Below are 16,258 nucleotides of genomic sequence, written 5' to 3' on the forward strand. Positions count from 1 at the left end.
TGGCAATTTCCTGAAAGTTTCTTTCTAAGGCATGTTTTTACTTTCTCCATCTGACTTTACCATGGAGAATATGACTTTGAAGGGAACAATGGCAACCATTGTCTTGCTCATCAGTTTTGCTTCTAGCCATCATCAAAGCTTCAATGGCCCATCAAAGATCTGCCATTTTACCACTTACATATGAGGGTACCACATGCAGACAATAGTTCAATTTGCACTACTGCAAATTTGTAAGTTGCATGCTTGCAATTCAGGGAAGTTGTCACAATTTTTGGAGTTACATCATCAGGGCAAACCCCTCATATGCTACTGAGCTGTAAACTTGCTGTTAAGTTTCAGACAGTAGAGACAGTGAACACATGATATATTGAAAGTAGTAAATTAGACTAATTATTCTGATGAGATGGTATGCCATGATCTGGGATTAACGCCACAATTATCATAAAAGCTGCTGTTTCAGTGGGGATAACTGAATGGCATCACCTTTCTAAGAGGTACTCAGCCTTGCTCTCAGGACCCTAGCCTGTTAGGGAGCCTGAAGGAAAGGGGATCAGAAAATAGTTGCAATTTTTATGGTGCTCTTTGTTATATAAATCTGTCAAAAGTAAAACCTACAGTTGTCAACTACCTGTTTCTCTAGACCACTGGTTTTCAACCAGTGTGCTATGGTACACTAATGTGCCATGAGAACTGTCCAGAGGTGCCATGAAATTTTGTCAATTTTCTCTAGCTGTGGGCTTCTTATGGAGCTGGTGTGAGGGGAAATGCTAATCCTGCAAGACCCCATTTTGCACTGTGAGGCAGCTGTAATGTTGATCCTGACCCAAATGAGCAGGCAGGGAGCCTGCCCCCACTCACTGGTGTAGCAAGAGGGAGGGAAGGCAGGAGTCCGTTGTAGGTGGGGTGCAGGATAAATGCCTCATCCTGGCTCCAGTGGGCTGTCAGGGAGGGGAGCCTGCTTTCAGTCGTTGCTCGTTTACTCAACATTCCTAGCATGGCGTTGAGCTGGTTTTCAAAATGAGTCCTTGCGTGCTGTCTATGATGGTGTTATGTGTTGGATTTGAAATATTAATGCATTTGATCCTTGTTTAGCTTGTTATATGCACTACTATGTTGCCCAGCTCTCTAGTAAGACTGTACCCTAATAAATGTAAGTACATGTGACGTTCATGAGCAGTCAGTTCAGCTGAAAAGTCTGTGGCTGTGGAATTATTTGTCTCATTAAAGTAGGTAATTTTACTGAGAAGGTTGGGAACCACTGCTTTAGACTAGACCAAATGTTGTCTAGGTCAAGGCATGGCACGAAGACTCTCTTCCAAATGTAGTCAAGAAAATTCACAGTTATTCCTATCATCTGCCATGAGACTGTATATATCATGGATCCTGAAAAAAAAAATGCTAATCCATCAGTTGTTGAGAATATAATACAGTAAACCCTCAATGTATGAGGCTTCAAGTTGCATGTAACTCACTTTAATGTGAGTTAAGCACAACTTGATGCTGCCATGCCACTGGGGGAAATGAGGGGGAAGGCTTTTACTTCGCCTAGCTGCCCGCAGCTGCAGACAACTAGGCGAGCTAACAGTTCCTTCCCCTGCCTTCTCTGAGCTGCTCAGCTGTCAACCAGGGAAAGGCTAGCAGTGAACAGCTATGCAAGCTAAAACCCTTCCCCCTGCCTTCTACCAGTGGAGAGGCTGTCAGGTTGGCAACCATGCATCTGGGAGAAGGCAGGGGCAAGAGTCTGCAGAGCAGCGTCAAGTTGTGCCTAACTCACGTTAAAGCGAGTTACATGCAACTTGAAGTTGCCTATGTGGAGGGTTTACAGTATTAAGTTCTTGACAACTGATGGATTAGCATATTTACAGTGGACACCTGAGTGATCTAAAAGCCTTCCCCCTACTTTCCCCCAGTGGCGCAGCTGTCAGGCTGACAGCTGTGCTGCTGGGGGAAGGCAGGGAGAAGCAGCCAGGAAACTTACCAGCACTGGTGGACTATATGGTTTCCCAGGCCTGCAATTGGATGGGAACTGTGGAACCAGGTTGCCACTTGATTCTGTCTTCCCACCATCATGTGTGAAAATTTGAGTTATACAGGGGTTGCAGGAACATGACCCCCGTGAAACTTGAGGGTTTACTGTGTGCGTTGTACTAGTGAGGGATCAGAGCTGTCATATTTTACTCCATTATGGAGCAAAACAGATTGATATTGAGGCCTCATTTTGCTGAAATTTTGTACCCAACAAATCCAAGGCAGTAAATAAAATAAAACCATGGTACACCCACATCTTGAATACTGTGTACAGTTGCGGTCACCTTATCTCAAAAAACATATATTGGCATTAGAAAAGGTTCAAAAAAGGGCAACTAAAAGGGTTAGGTGTTTGGAATGGGTCTTATATGAAGAAATATTAGAGACTAGGACTTTTCAGTTCAGAAAAGAGGAGAGAAAGCGGGGATATGATAGAGATATATAAAATTATGAGTGGTGAAAAGAGAGTGAACAAGAGAAAAATTATTTACTTGATCCCATAATATCAGCACTAGAGGACACCAAATGAAATTAATGGACAGCAGTTTTAAAACAAAGGAAAGTTCTTCACACAGTGCATAGTCAACCTGTGGAACTCCTTGCCAGAGGAGGCAGTGAAGGCTAGGACTGTAACAGGGTTTTAAAAAGAGCTAGATAAATTCATGGAGGTTAGGTCCCTTAATGGCTATTAGCCAGGATGGGTAGGAATGGTGTCTCTAGCCTCTGTTTGTCAGAAGTTGGAGGTAGATCGCTTGATTGTTACCTGTTTGGTCCACTCCCTTTGGGGCACCTGGTATTGGCCACTGTTGGCAGATAGGATACTAGGCTGGATGGACCTTTGGTCTGACCCAGTATGGCCATTCTTGTGTTCTTAAATACATAGGATCCTTGATTGTTAAATGCTACTTTGTCAGTGTGCTTTTGTTGTTTTTTAAGAGGAGCCAGTACTCTGTTTTGGTCTAATTTGTAATGCTTTTTGTATATAAACAATTCTCCTTGTTTTGGTGTATGGAGAGTAACCGCTCTACCTGAAAGTTTCTGACTTTTGGAAAACCTAAACCTTGTAAGCATTGCCTGTCAGAATTCTATTTGGTGTTGGGAAAAGGGGTGAAATGCATGCACAAATGACTCGTGGTACATGCTTTAAAAAGAGAAGCATCTGTAGCTGCAAATGTTCAGAATCTCTGGAACAGAGAGAGGGCTGTTAGTTGTTAGCAGACCCAAGCAAAAACTAATCCTATGCCATTGCATGCTTATCTTAATCTCCAAGTTTTAAACTACCTTTGTGCATATTCAGGAGGGGTGGCCCTGTGGTGAAATTGTTGCCCTTAAGCTGTATTTTCCAACCAATTTAAGAAAATCCTAATATCGTCTAGACAAACTGCTAAAAGACAAGTTATTAAAGCTTTCCTTTTATCATTCCAGTTTTGAATAGAATAAAGATGACCTAGAAATGTTGTTTCTTTATCTGGAACCTCTTCTTTCCTAGAGTAAACAGCAATGAAAGCATGCTATTTCAGTTGAAAGGTTGCTGTAAAAAGAGTAAAGCCATCTGACCCAATGTGCTGCTTTCAATGAATAGCCAGTAAAATATTGCTGTAGTAACATGAAAGGAAAAGTTTTTTTTTTATTTATTTTTTTTCCCAGACCCTTCCAGAAGCATCCATATCTAGCTATGCTACAAATTTGAAAGACAAAAGTTCTCTGGTTTCATCTTTATACAAAGTTATCAGGGAGCCACAGAGTGAGGTAGGTGCATGTACATCTAATAGAATGTAAATAATGTGTAAACATAGTAATCATGTAACTGATTTTAAAATTTTATTGGTTATACAGTTAAACGGGTACCTGAGGAAATAAGGGTATGTATGTCACATGTGCCAGAGCACCCCCATGTTTTAGGAACGTGGGGGTGTTTTCAAACTGCCAGAACCCTGGGCAGAGATTAACAAAAACTGGTAAATGTCAAGGTTATTGCTTAACTGATTAAACTGTTACCTCCCTAATTTCTAAGATTTTAGTTTGGTGTGGTATCAGAACATTTAATATATGAATGAACAAACAATTATTTGTATGATACAAATAATTAGAATTGGAATCTGAGTAGCACTCTGGTCTTTCCTAATGAAATATTAAAGCACAGATATGATCCATTCTTTGGTGGTGCTATAACATCATAAAATTACTTATTCCTCGTTAATTGAGTACTTTATGTATAAGTACTTGCTTAAACGAGGGACACACATATTTACCTTTGTTCACTAGATGAGTGAACTCCCCCTGGTAATACGAGCCTTACCACCCTCCCTGCAGCTCCAACCAGCCACAGCCTGACTCTCCCACTTGCTCCGCGGCCCCAACCAGCCACATCCTGAACCCCCGCCCACAGCTCCCCACACACCCACCGGTCCGGCCCGCTCCCAACACTCCTCTGGCCCACAGCTCCCTGCGCGCCCCTTGGCCAGCCCACAGCACACCTCGCCCACTTCCAAAACTCTCCCGGCCCTCAGCTCCCTGCGCACCCCTGGGCTGGCCCGCTCTCAACACTTCTGCGGCCCACAGCTCCCTGCGCACCTGCTCGCTGTCCCGCAGCTACCTGCGCACCCCCGGCCAGCCCACAGCTCGCCCTGGCCCAGCCCGCTCCTAGTGCTCCCCCAGCCTTCAGTTCCCTGCTCACTCCAACACTCCCCTCAGCTCACTGCACGCGCCCTGGCTGGCCCACTCCCAACACTTCCTTGGCCTGCAGCACGCCCTGGCCTGGCCTAGCCCGCTCCCAACATTTCTCCGGCTGGCTCGGCCTGCTCCCAATGCACCCCCCCTCCCCCGCCCCTGGCTTGCAGCTACCCCCGCACCTTCTGGCCTGGCTCCCAGTACTCCCCTGGTCCACAGCATGCCACAGCTTGGCCCACTCCCAACACTCTCCCAGCCCATTGCATGCTCCAGCCTGGCCCGGCCCACTCTCAACACCCACTCTGACTCAGTGCCTGAACCACACACACCCCCCCCCCGGCCCGCCGCAACCCCCAGGTACCACTGGTGCAGCCTGGAGGAACAAGCTGCCACCTCCACCATCAGAGCCGCCAGAAGGTTTTAACCATTCCTCCTGTTCATGGTTGCAAACTGCCCTCAGCCTTTTACCTTCTCCAGCTCTCTTCCCCCCCACAGTTCACTTACCTTTCAAAAGCAGCATCACATGCTGCCACTCCTTTGCTGAGTTAGGAGCACTAGGAGCCAATCAGAGATTTTAACATGTATGTAATGGTAATTTAGTGTCCCTCTTACAAGTTTTCTCCTACGAGCAGAAAGTTGGGAACCAATTGCGGTCATATAACAAGAGAAGAGTGTAGTTTGTCAGTGACACTGTTCACAAACCATGTATATAGTTGAGGTTCAGAAGTTCAGAGTAAGTAGTATAATAATTATACAGAACTTGCGTATTACCCTTATAACACAGGATACAAACATTACAAGTAAGATTAATGCATACAGCAGCTTACAAGCAGTTTGTAATCTAAAACAAGGGTTAGCAACCTGTCTGAGGCAGAGTGCTAGAAATTGACCTTTTGACCTCCATGTACAGTCCAAGTGCAGGTGATACTTTTTAAAGTCACTAATAGTCTTACTTATAGCAGCTTAATATAGTACATAAAGATACAGGACTTTACCATTTAGATGGTGGTTGGTAGCATTAGCTGTTTTTTTGGTTAATTCATAGGCAGTGTAGCTTTCAGCAAGCTCCTGGCTCCGAGAGGGAGGAGGGATAGGGCTGTGCTGCCACCTTGCATGCCAATGGAAAATTGGCTCATGTGCCACTCATGGCATGCATGCTGGGGGTTTTCTGACCCCCTGATTTAAAAACTAAATGCTTCTTTACTAATCTTAACACTTAGCTTGAACAATATTAAAATACAAATGAGCTGGTCTGTTTTTCAGCTATTAATTTGTCAGTGCTCAGCTGATGCCTACAGCCTTAGTGAGAGCTGTCACTTGGTCTGCCAGCATACAGTCTCAGTTGTCAACATTTGCCCAAGGGTAAGAGTCCAGCATAATAGTCGTCATTTCAGAATTTTATATGGTCTAGTTACCTGGTTGTGACTACTTCTTTCCAATAGAAATCCCAGTAAAATTCCATTTTTGTACATGAGAATTAATTAGTCAAACTATTATGGGTGGTGAAGTTTTCAAAATTCTCCCCAAGAGAGTTAGGTACTTGGCATATATTGACCTTCACTGGGAATTGGAGGCCTAACTCCCATAAGGTTCGTTTGTTTATTTTTTAAATCTTACCCTGTAAAACAAAGCTACAATATCATGCAGTCATTTTTGAGTAGATTCTTTCTTTCATCTTCAGTAGTCATTTTGTGCTCTGAAGTGAGTCTTTTTTTCAAAATTGAGGTTTCAGCACTAAATGGAACAATGGTGTAGGAAACAAGCAACTAGTACTTGCGACACTTGCTACTTTCTTTTGGTTCTTATTTTAGTTCATGGAAGTAGCTGTGCAATAAATAAATAAATCTCCTTTTAATGACAATAACCCTTGCACATGAACTATGTTCTGAAGATGGAAAGTGGAATAGTACCATATGGAGTGAAAAATTGTCAAGTAACTTAGACAAAATTTAAACTACTGGCCAAGGAGGAATAGAACATGTAACAACTTGTACTCTACTCTTTCCTATTACATGGCTGTCTAAATCCTATATTGTTGGGCACTACATGTGTAGTGCAGTTTATGTACAATATAGAATTGTGTATTGTGCGTTCTGTTACGGTAAGATACACCAAAGTCAAGCTCCTGAGAGGCAGTGAAAACACTAATCCTCCCAGTATGTGAGTGCTCAGTAACTGAGTAGTGTTTGCTCAGGGGTTGTCCTGTCCTACAAGAGTTAAGGGTTGTGTAACTTGCTCAAATGTGATCATGGCAATTGTCATGGTTTAGTTGTTACAAAAACTGATTTAAACCAATTCTAGTTATAAATTTCGTGGGGAGTCTGTTTGCAGAACTGTTAATTTTGGTGCGTCGAGGACCCATTTTCTTACCTGTTTCCTTAGGTGGACAGCAATCTTTATATTATAACCAGGCCAAGAGCCATTCTTGTCACTATTTGTAGATTAAAAGACTTTGAATCTTTTACTTTTTATGTGTAGGACTCAGCCTTCTTAAAATCTAGTTCCTGCATATTTCATATGGTGCTAACTTCATTCATTTTGGAAGTAGGGGAGGAAATGTTTTGTGTTCTTTGTAGTTTTCCCTTAGATTGGGCAGCGAGGCTGTATTTTTGATTCAATGAGAATACTGTACTGTATTTACACTTACCTTGCTATTGTGGTAAAAGTTTTTTTTTTTTAACTAGTTGTGTACTACTTGTACTGCCCACTTATGAATAGGAAACATTCACTAAGATTTTCCTGCATCCAACCTCTTACGGGGTTGGGGAAGGGATAAAGGAGGACAAAAAGGTAACATGGTTTTGTCCTTCAGGTAGTGTGTAATCTTTTGTCCTATCCACTGGATCAGAATGGAGGGTGACAGCAGGTACAGGGATGATTCAGCCAGCCTCTATCAATCTACTAATAACATGACATTAATTTACAATGTGTGAAAAGTTGTTACTTCTGCTTTGAAAATAAATACCTTTCCTCATACATACTACTGAGAAGAAGAGGACAGTATCTTGTGATTGTTTTATTCCACTGACAGTCACATTTTCTTCTATTCCAGCTTTTAGAGCCAGTTTGCCATCAGCTCTTTGAGTTCTATCGCAGTGGAGAGGAACGACTACTACGATTCACCCTGCAGTTTCTGCCAGAATTGATGTGGTGTTACCTAGCAGTCTCAGCCAGCAGGGATGTGCAGAGCAGTGGCTGCATAGAGGCTCTTCTCTTAGGAGTTTATAACTTGGTTTGTATATGCATGCAATTACTCAAATACCTCAAATGTTAGCTGGCTTTTTTCTAGTTGATAAACTCTTGCTGAAGTGCAGAGTAAACAATCGAGGGTGTGTTTCTATTCAAGAAATGCTATATATGTTGCTTATATGCAGCTGAAAATGCAACTTTGTATGTCATCTAATGTCAGTCCTGTAATTTATATAAACGGCACTATCTCCATTTGGCATCCTGGTGCAAAGGCTGCCAGCCTTAAATCCACACTGAGGATGCTTTCTTTAATCTGTTCAATATCAATGCTGCATTGTCATTTATGTCACTGTCTTCTGTTCTCTTGGGAAAGTCAATCTTGGACTTGCCAGCAGTCTCCTCTTCCAACTTTTAGCTTATCCCAGCAATTTTATTTTAAAAGAATCACTTCCCTCATGTGCAGACAAAGAACGTGTTTAGCCAAATCTTTTTAGCAGGTAGTACTTCAGAGGATGCTACATTAGAGACACCGTTTTTTCTTCCCCCCTTCTTTTAAGGATGGTCTGATTATTTTGAGGACTTGTGCTGTGGCTCTTCAAAATAAAGGACCTGGAATTTACAATCAAATTGTTGAGACTTAGGCACTTAAATTAATCTTCTGTCATGCTATACATTTTTATGTAGAGATTTTATCCTTATCTAATATGAGAATATAACTAATTTTTTTTCAACAAGCAGTTCCCATCGCTATCTGAATTGGTTTTTTTTTTTTAAGCTTGTACATGTCCAAAACTTGGAGCACATACTTGCTTTCCCATCCTTTTATTTCCAGTCTTTCTCTGCCTTTAAGCTTATTGTTCTCTCTCCAAAGATTTTTCTCTACTTCAGTAGTTCTCAAAATTCAGCATCCTGAGGACTCCCATTTTGAATTAAAAAAAAATTTGGCAGCCCTCCTGTTGCACTCCTTTTCAAAGGTCCGGTTGCCACTTGCTCTGTTCCCTCCTCCTGCCCCCCGCCCCCTGTAGATCATTCTTCCCCACTCTTAACCACTTTTACTAAGCTGGGCAGGGGGCTGGGTTGTGGGAGGAGGGGTTGAGGACTCTGTGATGGAGCTAGGGAAGAAGGGCTTGGAGTGTGGGCGGCGACTCTGAGGTGAGGCAGAGTGTAGAGTGGTGGGGGATGAGAATGAGAACTCTGGCTGGGATCTTTGTGGGGCCAGAGATGAGGGGTTTTGGGTGCACAAAGGGACTCTGGGCAGAGGTGAGCTGTTGAGGTAGTCTTTCTTGGAAAACAAAACAGATGTTGACTGTTTACACTGCAGGCAAATCTCATCTCCCACATGTTGCCCTCAGTTGAAGACAAGTTCTCAAAATGTTTCCCTATCCCAGGTCACCACAGTTTTTCCAAAAGGAGCTTAATCTATCTGTTCCTCATTCAGGATGTGATCTCAGCCAAGATAGCACCATTCTCCAGCTATCAAAAGCTGTTTGCTTCTGAATTAGAAGTGGATAAGACTTGCATTTTGTAGACATCTTAGGTGAAGCTAAATTCTTCCTCAAGGCTTCATATAAAGGGAACGGGATGTGGGGAGATAATGGATTCCTGTGGACTGCTACAGATGTGGGATTTTGTTGTTTAGGGGCAAATGCATCATCAGTTGTGCTGGGCAGTGGTAGCAACTGATTGTAAGTCTTAGAAGTTGAGACAAAATAGTTATCCCCAAAGGAGTTAGTGATCATCTGTTAAGAGAGGTATGTCCTTGCCTCATTTTGTTAAGTGCATAGATCAGCATTTCAATCCATTGTTCAGTTTTCCTGTTGTGTTTTTGGCTCTTTTTTCTTGAGTGAATAGACCTAATTTAGTGGGGAGATTGTGGCCATGCCGATGTCTGCCTGCGTGGTGCCTGGTATCCTGAAATATTTCCCTTTAAATGTTGGTGATGTTAGCTGAGAAATAAACTAATAGCAGTTCTCATCTTAAAAGAATTAAACGCTGGAATTGAATAGAGGCATTCTGGGTTTATAAAAGTGATTTCAGTTTCCCATTTCTGAAGCCTTTGCTTTGAAACACTGTGGACTTGTTAGTCCATCTTTTTTGCTCATTCTGTTAATCCTGCACGACAGTACAGGAATGAAATACTGGTATTCTGAAATTCTTATCTTGCATGAAAGTAATTCATTTTCTTTGAAACCTTGCATCCATGAATGTAGTTTCTCTAGGGTCCTTCCCCTCCCCACAGTCTATCTGTAAATATGTAGCAATAAACTTTGAAATTCTTGTGTGAATGTTCTCAGATACAGCTTATCAGAATTAGATTATGTTAGGCTGGAGTTGGATTTAAATCTTAATTGAAAGGGTTTGGGCTTATTTTTTAAATATCCAGTTAATTCCTCTTCCATAACATAAATGTCTTTCTTACCAGGTTTATTCACCATCAGCCTTTATTGCTCACTAGTAGTAAAGAATAGATGCAGTACAGCTTTTAAAAATAATGGGTAATACTGTTAAATCAAGGGATTGTATATCTGTTCAATACAAACATATTTTGCCTTACTCTATGGAAATGTATGCCTCTTGTATATCATTAAAAAGGACCGGTATATACCAGTTAACAAATACCAACATGTGCTTATTTTTAAATGAATTCAAAAATAGCCAAGTACACTTAAGTTTTGAAGAAAATATCAAGGGTATATTAAACTTTTTACTGGCTATTTGTATTCTGGAGCAAAGATAATTATTTCTGTGTTTTCCCTAGGATATAAAATGTCTCGCATGTTAACTATGACTTTTTGGTTTTCACAATAAAAATATTACTGTAACCTTTGTCTTTTGTGTTTTACAGGAAATAGTTGACAAACAGGGGCATAGTAAGGTGCTGAGTTTCACAATTCCATCCTTGTCCAAACCTTCAGTATATCATGAAGTGAGTGACATTACGTGGTAATAGCCATGCATTTATGCAGCCTGTTTAGCTTCCTCTTATGCTGAGGCCAGTTAAAGAAGGCAGTGTGAAACAATTTTAATAATGCATTTGACATTTTTCTAATATGCCTTTCATGTCTGCTAGCTTCTCATGAGGTCATTTAAGCTTGACATTTAAAAAAAAAAAAAAAAAAACTTAAGTGACAAATTTTTGTTAGTTTTGTATCCTAATTTCTTTTCCTAATCTTAAGGCGGTTGCAGTATTTTATAACATAAGAAAGCAGCCAGATAGCTTTATAGTTTCAAAATGTATGCACCAGTATAATTTTTCTATCATTTTGTCTATTTTTCACTCCACTCTCTAATGAGACTTTAAGAATACAAATGTTTTGAATGCTTTATTCAAATACCTTTTTTCTTTAGCCCTCCAGCATTGGTTCCATGGCTCTCACAGAGGGAGCTTTATCCCAGCATGGTTTGTCCAGGGTGGTGTACAGTGGACCTCATCCTCAAAGAGAAATGTTAACAGCACAGAACAGGTAAAATTGTAGTAAATCTGGTATGAAAATCCATAGAAATGGTTAAAGTAGCTTCATTATTTTTGGCTTTGTGTTATCTTTTTCCATCTATTTTCTAACTTAACAGTTGTAGGTAGGTATCTTGGTAGTGGAGAATTCTCGCAATGAACTGCTAGACATACATGTTTACAATACTTCCATGAAGAGTGTTTTTAAAATTTCATCTTAATGTAGATTTCAAAATAACTACTTGTGTTGCATTTTGCTACATAAGAGAATGTTAACTTGCAGATTTAAACCATTTAACTGCTTCTATCTACAGCTTTAACAATATATGATGCCAGATCACTATGACAAAATCAGAAAGGGTAAGCACAAAATGAGTTACACCTAGCAGGAGACCTAAAGCAAAGAAATTGTATCAATACTTTGGGGGAAAAAGATGAAGTAACGTTTCCTTCCTTTACTTAGTGGGGAAGGAGAGCTAATAACTGAAGACAGAGGTATTTATTTGGCTTCAGCCTTCACTAAAAAGATTAATGCTGACCATATACCCCATACTGTTAGTGTCAATAAAGGGGAAAGAATGCAAACTAAATAGGAAAGGAACAGGCTAAAATATCTGGATAAGTGAAAAGTGTTCAAGTTATGAGGGCCTCATGAAATTCATTGTGAGGTACTTAAGACACTAGCTGAAGCAATGTCAAAATTGTTAACTAGTACTTTGAGAACTCATGGATGACATGTGAAGTTCCAGAGGACTGGAGAAGAGTAGAAGTAGTACCTACTGGGGTAATGGGGGGCAGCAAAGAGGACCTGAGGAATTATGGATCAGTCACACCAACTTTGATACCGTAATGATACCAGAACAAATTATGAAGCAATCATTTATAACTACATGGAGGAATAATAGGGAATAGGTGTGGATTTGTTGTGAACAAATCTTACCAAACCAATCTAACCCTCTTTGATGAGGTTTCTGGCCTTAATGGATGCAAGGAAGCAGTAAATGTGACATTAGAAAAGACTTTCTCATGGTAATGATAGTGAGGCTCTGGAATGTGCTGGAGGTTTTTAAAACAGGTTGGATAACATCTCTCAGGGTTGCTCTGTGTGCTTGATTCAGCATCAATGCGGCTGACAGATTCACTTGGCCCCTGGGTAAGGCTGAGGGGGCATAAGTCTGGACCCCATAAGAGGTGGGGACTCAGGCAGAAGGGGTGGGATTGGACTAGCCTCTCTCAGGCAACCCTCAGCATTGCTAGGAGTGTATCATATAAGGCTCCAGTGGGAATTTAAAGAGCTGTGGTGTCTGGGAGCCCTGGGTCCTTTTGAGTCACTAAGGGGGCAGCTGCCCTGGAGCCTAGTCCCCTCTCAACCATCAGCAGGCCTGCTCTGCACTGGGTGCTGGATTAGGTGACTTACATCTACTTGTCCGTCCTTCCTTTTGTCCCTCCCTCTCTTTCTGAGAGTCTATGGTGCTGCCTATTTGTATTAATTGTAGTACAATCTTTTCTATGGTTCCTGTGCATGGCATATTTTATTGACTTATTTGCTACATTGTTTTATAAAAGTGCTATTTTTGATACTTTAAACTGTCAGATTTTTTGATGAATTTGAATTTTGTTTTTTTTTTAGGTTTGAAGTGCTGACATTTCTCCTGCTGTGTTATAATGCTGCCTTAAGCTACATGCCTGCAATTTCTCTTCAATCATTGTGTCAAATTTGCTCACGGTAAATTTTCTGTAGGCTGCATATATTAAACAGACACAAGCAACATGAAGTCCAGATAGTTGTAAACAAGAAATCCAATGATTTTACTGTCCTTCAGTGTTCCTTTAGCATCTCAAGTCTCCAGTGGCCCCACTGGTTGTTTGGCAGGCTTTCTGCTTCTGATTTACTTTAAAAAAAATTGCTATTATTTTTTTGTCTTTTGCAAATTGAAAAAAGGGCCACCAACAAAAAGATTGTACCTTCAAATAAGGCGACTTACTGAGTAAAACCAGCCATATTTTTCTTGTTCCAGCATGGTGCCTATAATGAATACAGCCTGATGTGAGTGCATTGTCTTTCACCTCCTGCCCACTGCCCTCAAATGGGACCTCTGCGGCATGAAGAATCACCAGCAGTACTTTAACCACTATGTATATCCCTTCACGAAAACATCATCAGGGAACCTAAATTACCACTCTGGTGCTATCATGTGTAGTCACTTGGCCACTATATCTTCCTTAGAAGTAGATAGTGATCATAGTGACTAGTGGTTTTTCAGTATTCACTCTCAGGTGCTAACCCCTTCCCTGCACCACCATGCAGAAGACCTGAGTTTAGCAGATAGTGGGTCAAGATGGAAAATTAGCTCATGGCAGTGTTCCAGTACGTTCTTTTGATAGAGATGCAAGATTATGGGAAAATCACAAAGTAATGAAGCTATCGTGTCTCGGAAGCTTTGGCAACACTGGAAGTTCCCTAGCACAGAAGATAAATGTTTGTCTTAGGGCCTTTTTCTGCAGGCTTCATTTGGCAGCCAGAGATTAGTTTGGTTTCTGCAGCAACAGAAATAGGTAGTTAGAGCAAGATCTTAGCTATATCCTGTTGTTTGTCCTTCTTATCTGTTCATTCCCAGGAAGTTCTCATGTTCAGTAGCTGGAGTTAGCAGCTGCTGGCATGGGTGCCAACAGTGGCACACAAGCCGATTTTTGTCGTCATGCAAGGCAGGAGCTCTGCCCTGCCCCTGCTCCCCCATGCAGCCAGGAGCTTGCTGAAAGCCATGCTACCGGTGGCTTAACAAAAGACCAGCTACTGCTACCAACTGCAACCTAGATTTGATCTTAACAAATAGGGAGGAACTCATTGAGAATTGGAAAGTGGAAGGCAGATTGGGAGCAAGTGACCATGCAATCATAGTGTGTGATTCTAAGGAATGTTAGAAGAGATAACGGCAAAATAGAGACAATGGATTTCAGGAAGGCAGATTTTGGTAGAGTCAGCTGGTAGTTAAGGTCCCATGGGAAGCAAGACTAAGAGGGAGGACAACTGAAAAGAGGTGGCAGTTTTTTGAAGGGACGTTATTAAAGGCCCAAAAGCAAGCTATTCCGCTGGGTAGGAAAGGTAGAAAGTATGACAAAAGACAGCATTGCTTTACTAGGAGATCTTGCATGATCTCAAAATGAAAAAGGAGCCATATAAAAAGTGGAAGCTAGGACAAATTACAAAGGATGAATATAAGCAAACAGTACAGGTGTGCAGAGGCAAGATTAGAAAGACAAAGGCACAAGATGAGCTCAGACTAGCTAGAGACATAAAAGGTTTGGGAGACTGGAGCCAGAATTATTTTTATATAAACGTGCAAATAATTGTAACATGAGGAAAATATTGATGCCTGAAGAATAGGGATTTGTAAAGATGGCGTGGCATTACAGGAATCAGAGGAAAACTTGGAGGTATATCAAACAGATTAAAAGGATTGAGGGGAAATACTTAATAGTTGTATGACATTAATGCCTCAAAACCCAATCACAGACAGACAGACAAGTCCTGAATATAAAGAGTTTACAATTTCAGATAGGCATGCATGACAAACTGCAAAGCAGGGGAGTGTTACGAGGATAAAATATCTACTAAGAGTATTTCATTACAACAATTCAAAATTTTGTTTCTGGCTTCTAATACCTTCCAGTTTTCACATTGAGGAAGATGTCATAACAAAACTTAGGAAAATACTGCAAATAAATTTCATTATATTATCTTTTCAAAAGTCTATTAATAGGTATTCAGTAATTCACAGTGTGTAATTTTTGCCATTTTTGAACTACGTATAACTTAGAATTCGTAATGGAAGCTAATTAATGCTTTCATCAGAGCAGAAAGATTTTTATTGTTTTAATAACTTAAGTGTGTGTAATATGCTGTAATAGTGGGAAAGGTAACTTCATTTTATGAGAATCAGTACATGTTGGATTATTTGTGTGTGTTTTTTGAGATGTAAAGCATCAAAAGATACTTATTTTTTTTGCCATGTACTTGTAGCGTAGTTGACTTATATTTATTTTGCATGTAAGGAAGTAGGAAGGAATTACATTCTGCCAGTAGAGGGTGTTTGGAAAAAGTGATTTTTCATATTTTTCAAAATGGACACTTGAGTGGTCTGGTTCTGAAAAAAATTGGCTGCTGGATTGATTGGCTTTGTGGATTGTACTTCTGGCTGTGATGTATAGCAGACCTCGTTTTAGCTTTGCTGTGTTTTAGATATGGATTCATGTAAATTAACAGTTGTACTAATGTTAAATGATGGTTTCTCTAGAATCTGTGTCTGTGGATATCCTCGGCAACAAGTAAGAAAATACAAAGGAGTAAATAGTAGGATTCCAGTTTCTTCTGAATTCATGGTGCAAATGCTGACTGGGATTTACTATGCTTTGTAAGTTCACCAAATACATATGAAACCTGAACTTTGTGTACTCTGGCACAGATGTCTTTTCATATCCGTTAAATATAATTCTGCTAATCATGAATTAGGAGGATAGTCTCCTAACAGGGTAATTTTGTAAGCTGCAATGAAGGATGAAGCTTGAGGGTAAAAATTCCACTTGGTAGATTTTCATAATATCAGAATATTTTTAATGGCCACTTACAACTAACGTATCTGTTCATCCCATATTATATATATATATATATATAAAAAAATGTACACACTTGGACTGAGGTGGAGATGGACATAGGAGATGGACGTGTTGAGAGTCTGTGGGTTAGTTTAAGAGGGGTAAAAGGGTTTAAGGGTGATGTCCTGTTAGGAGTCTACTACAGGCCACCTAACCAGGTGGAAGAGGTGGATGATGCTTTTTTTAAACAACTAACAAAATCATCCAGAGCCCAGGATTTGGTGGTGATGGGGGACTTTAACTATCCAGATATATGCTGGGACACTA

The 16,258-nt window shown here is 40.7% G+C and overlaps 1 protein-coding gene across 6 annotated transcripts in view; it reads left to right on the top strand.

Moving 5' to 3' along the window:
- The window catches only part of HYCC1 (hyccin PI4KA lipid kinase complex subunit 1), a 90,181-nt gene that overhangs the window by 41,445 nt on the left and 32,478 nt on the right, over positions 1 to 16,258 (top strand). For 4 of the 6 annotated variants that reach the window (XM_074986175.1, XM_074986179.1, XM_074986180.1 and 1 more), the window contains exons 3-8: positions 3,676 to 3,777; positions 7,751 to 7,930; positions 10,733 to 10,813; positions 11,236 to 11,351; positions 12,969 to 13,064; positions 15,634 to 15,750. In XM_074986175.1, the coding sequence (XP_074842276.1) occupies positions 3,676 to 3,777; positions 7,751 to 7,930; positions 10,733 to 10,813; positions 11,236 to 11,351; positions 12,969 to 13,064; positions 15,634 to 15,750 (692 nt within the window). Of the gene's footprint in view, positions 1 to 3,675; positions 3,778 to 5,984; positions 6,061 to 7,750; positions 7,931 to 10,732; positions 10,814 to 11,235; positions 11,352 to 12,968; positions 13,065 to 15,633; positions 15,751 to 16,258 lie in introns of those variants that run through there. The other 2 variants (XM_074986178.1, XM_074986177.1) reach the window with 2 other exon arrangements.

Source organism: Carettochelys insculpta, chromosome 2 (genome assembly GCF_033958435.1).
Source record: "Carettochelys insculpta isolate YL-2023 chromosome 2, ASM3395843v1, whole genome shotgun sequence".
NCBI lineage: Eukaryota > Metazoa > Chordata > Testudines > Carettochelyidae > Carettochelys > Carettochelys insculpta.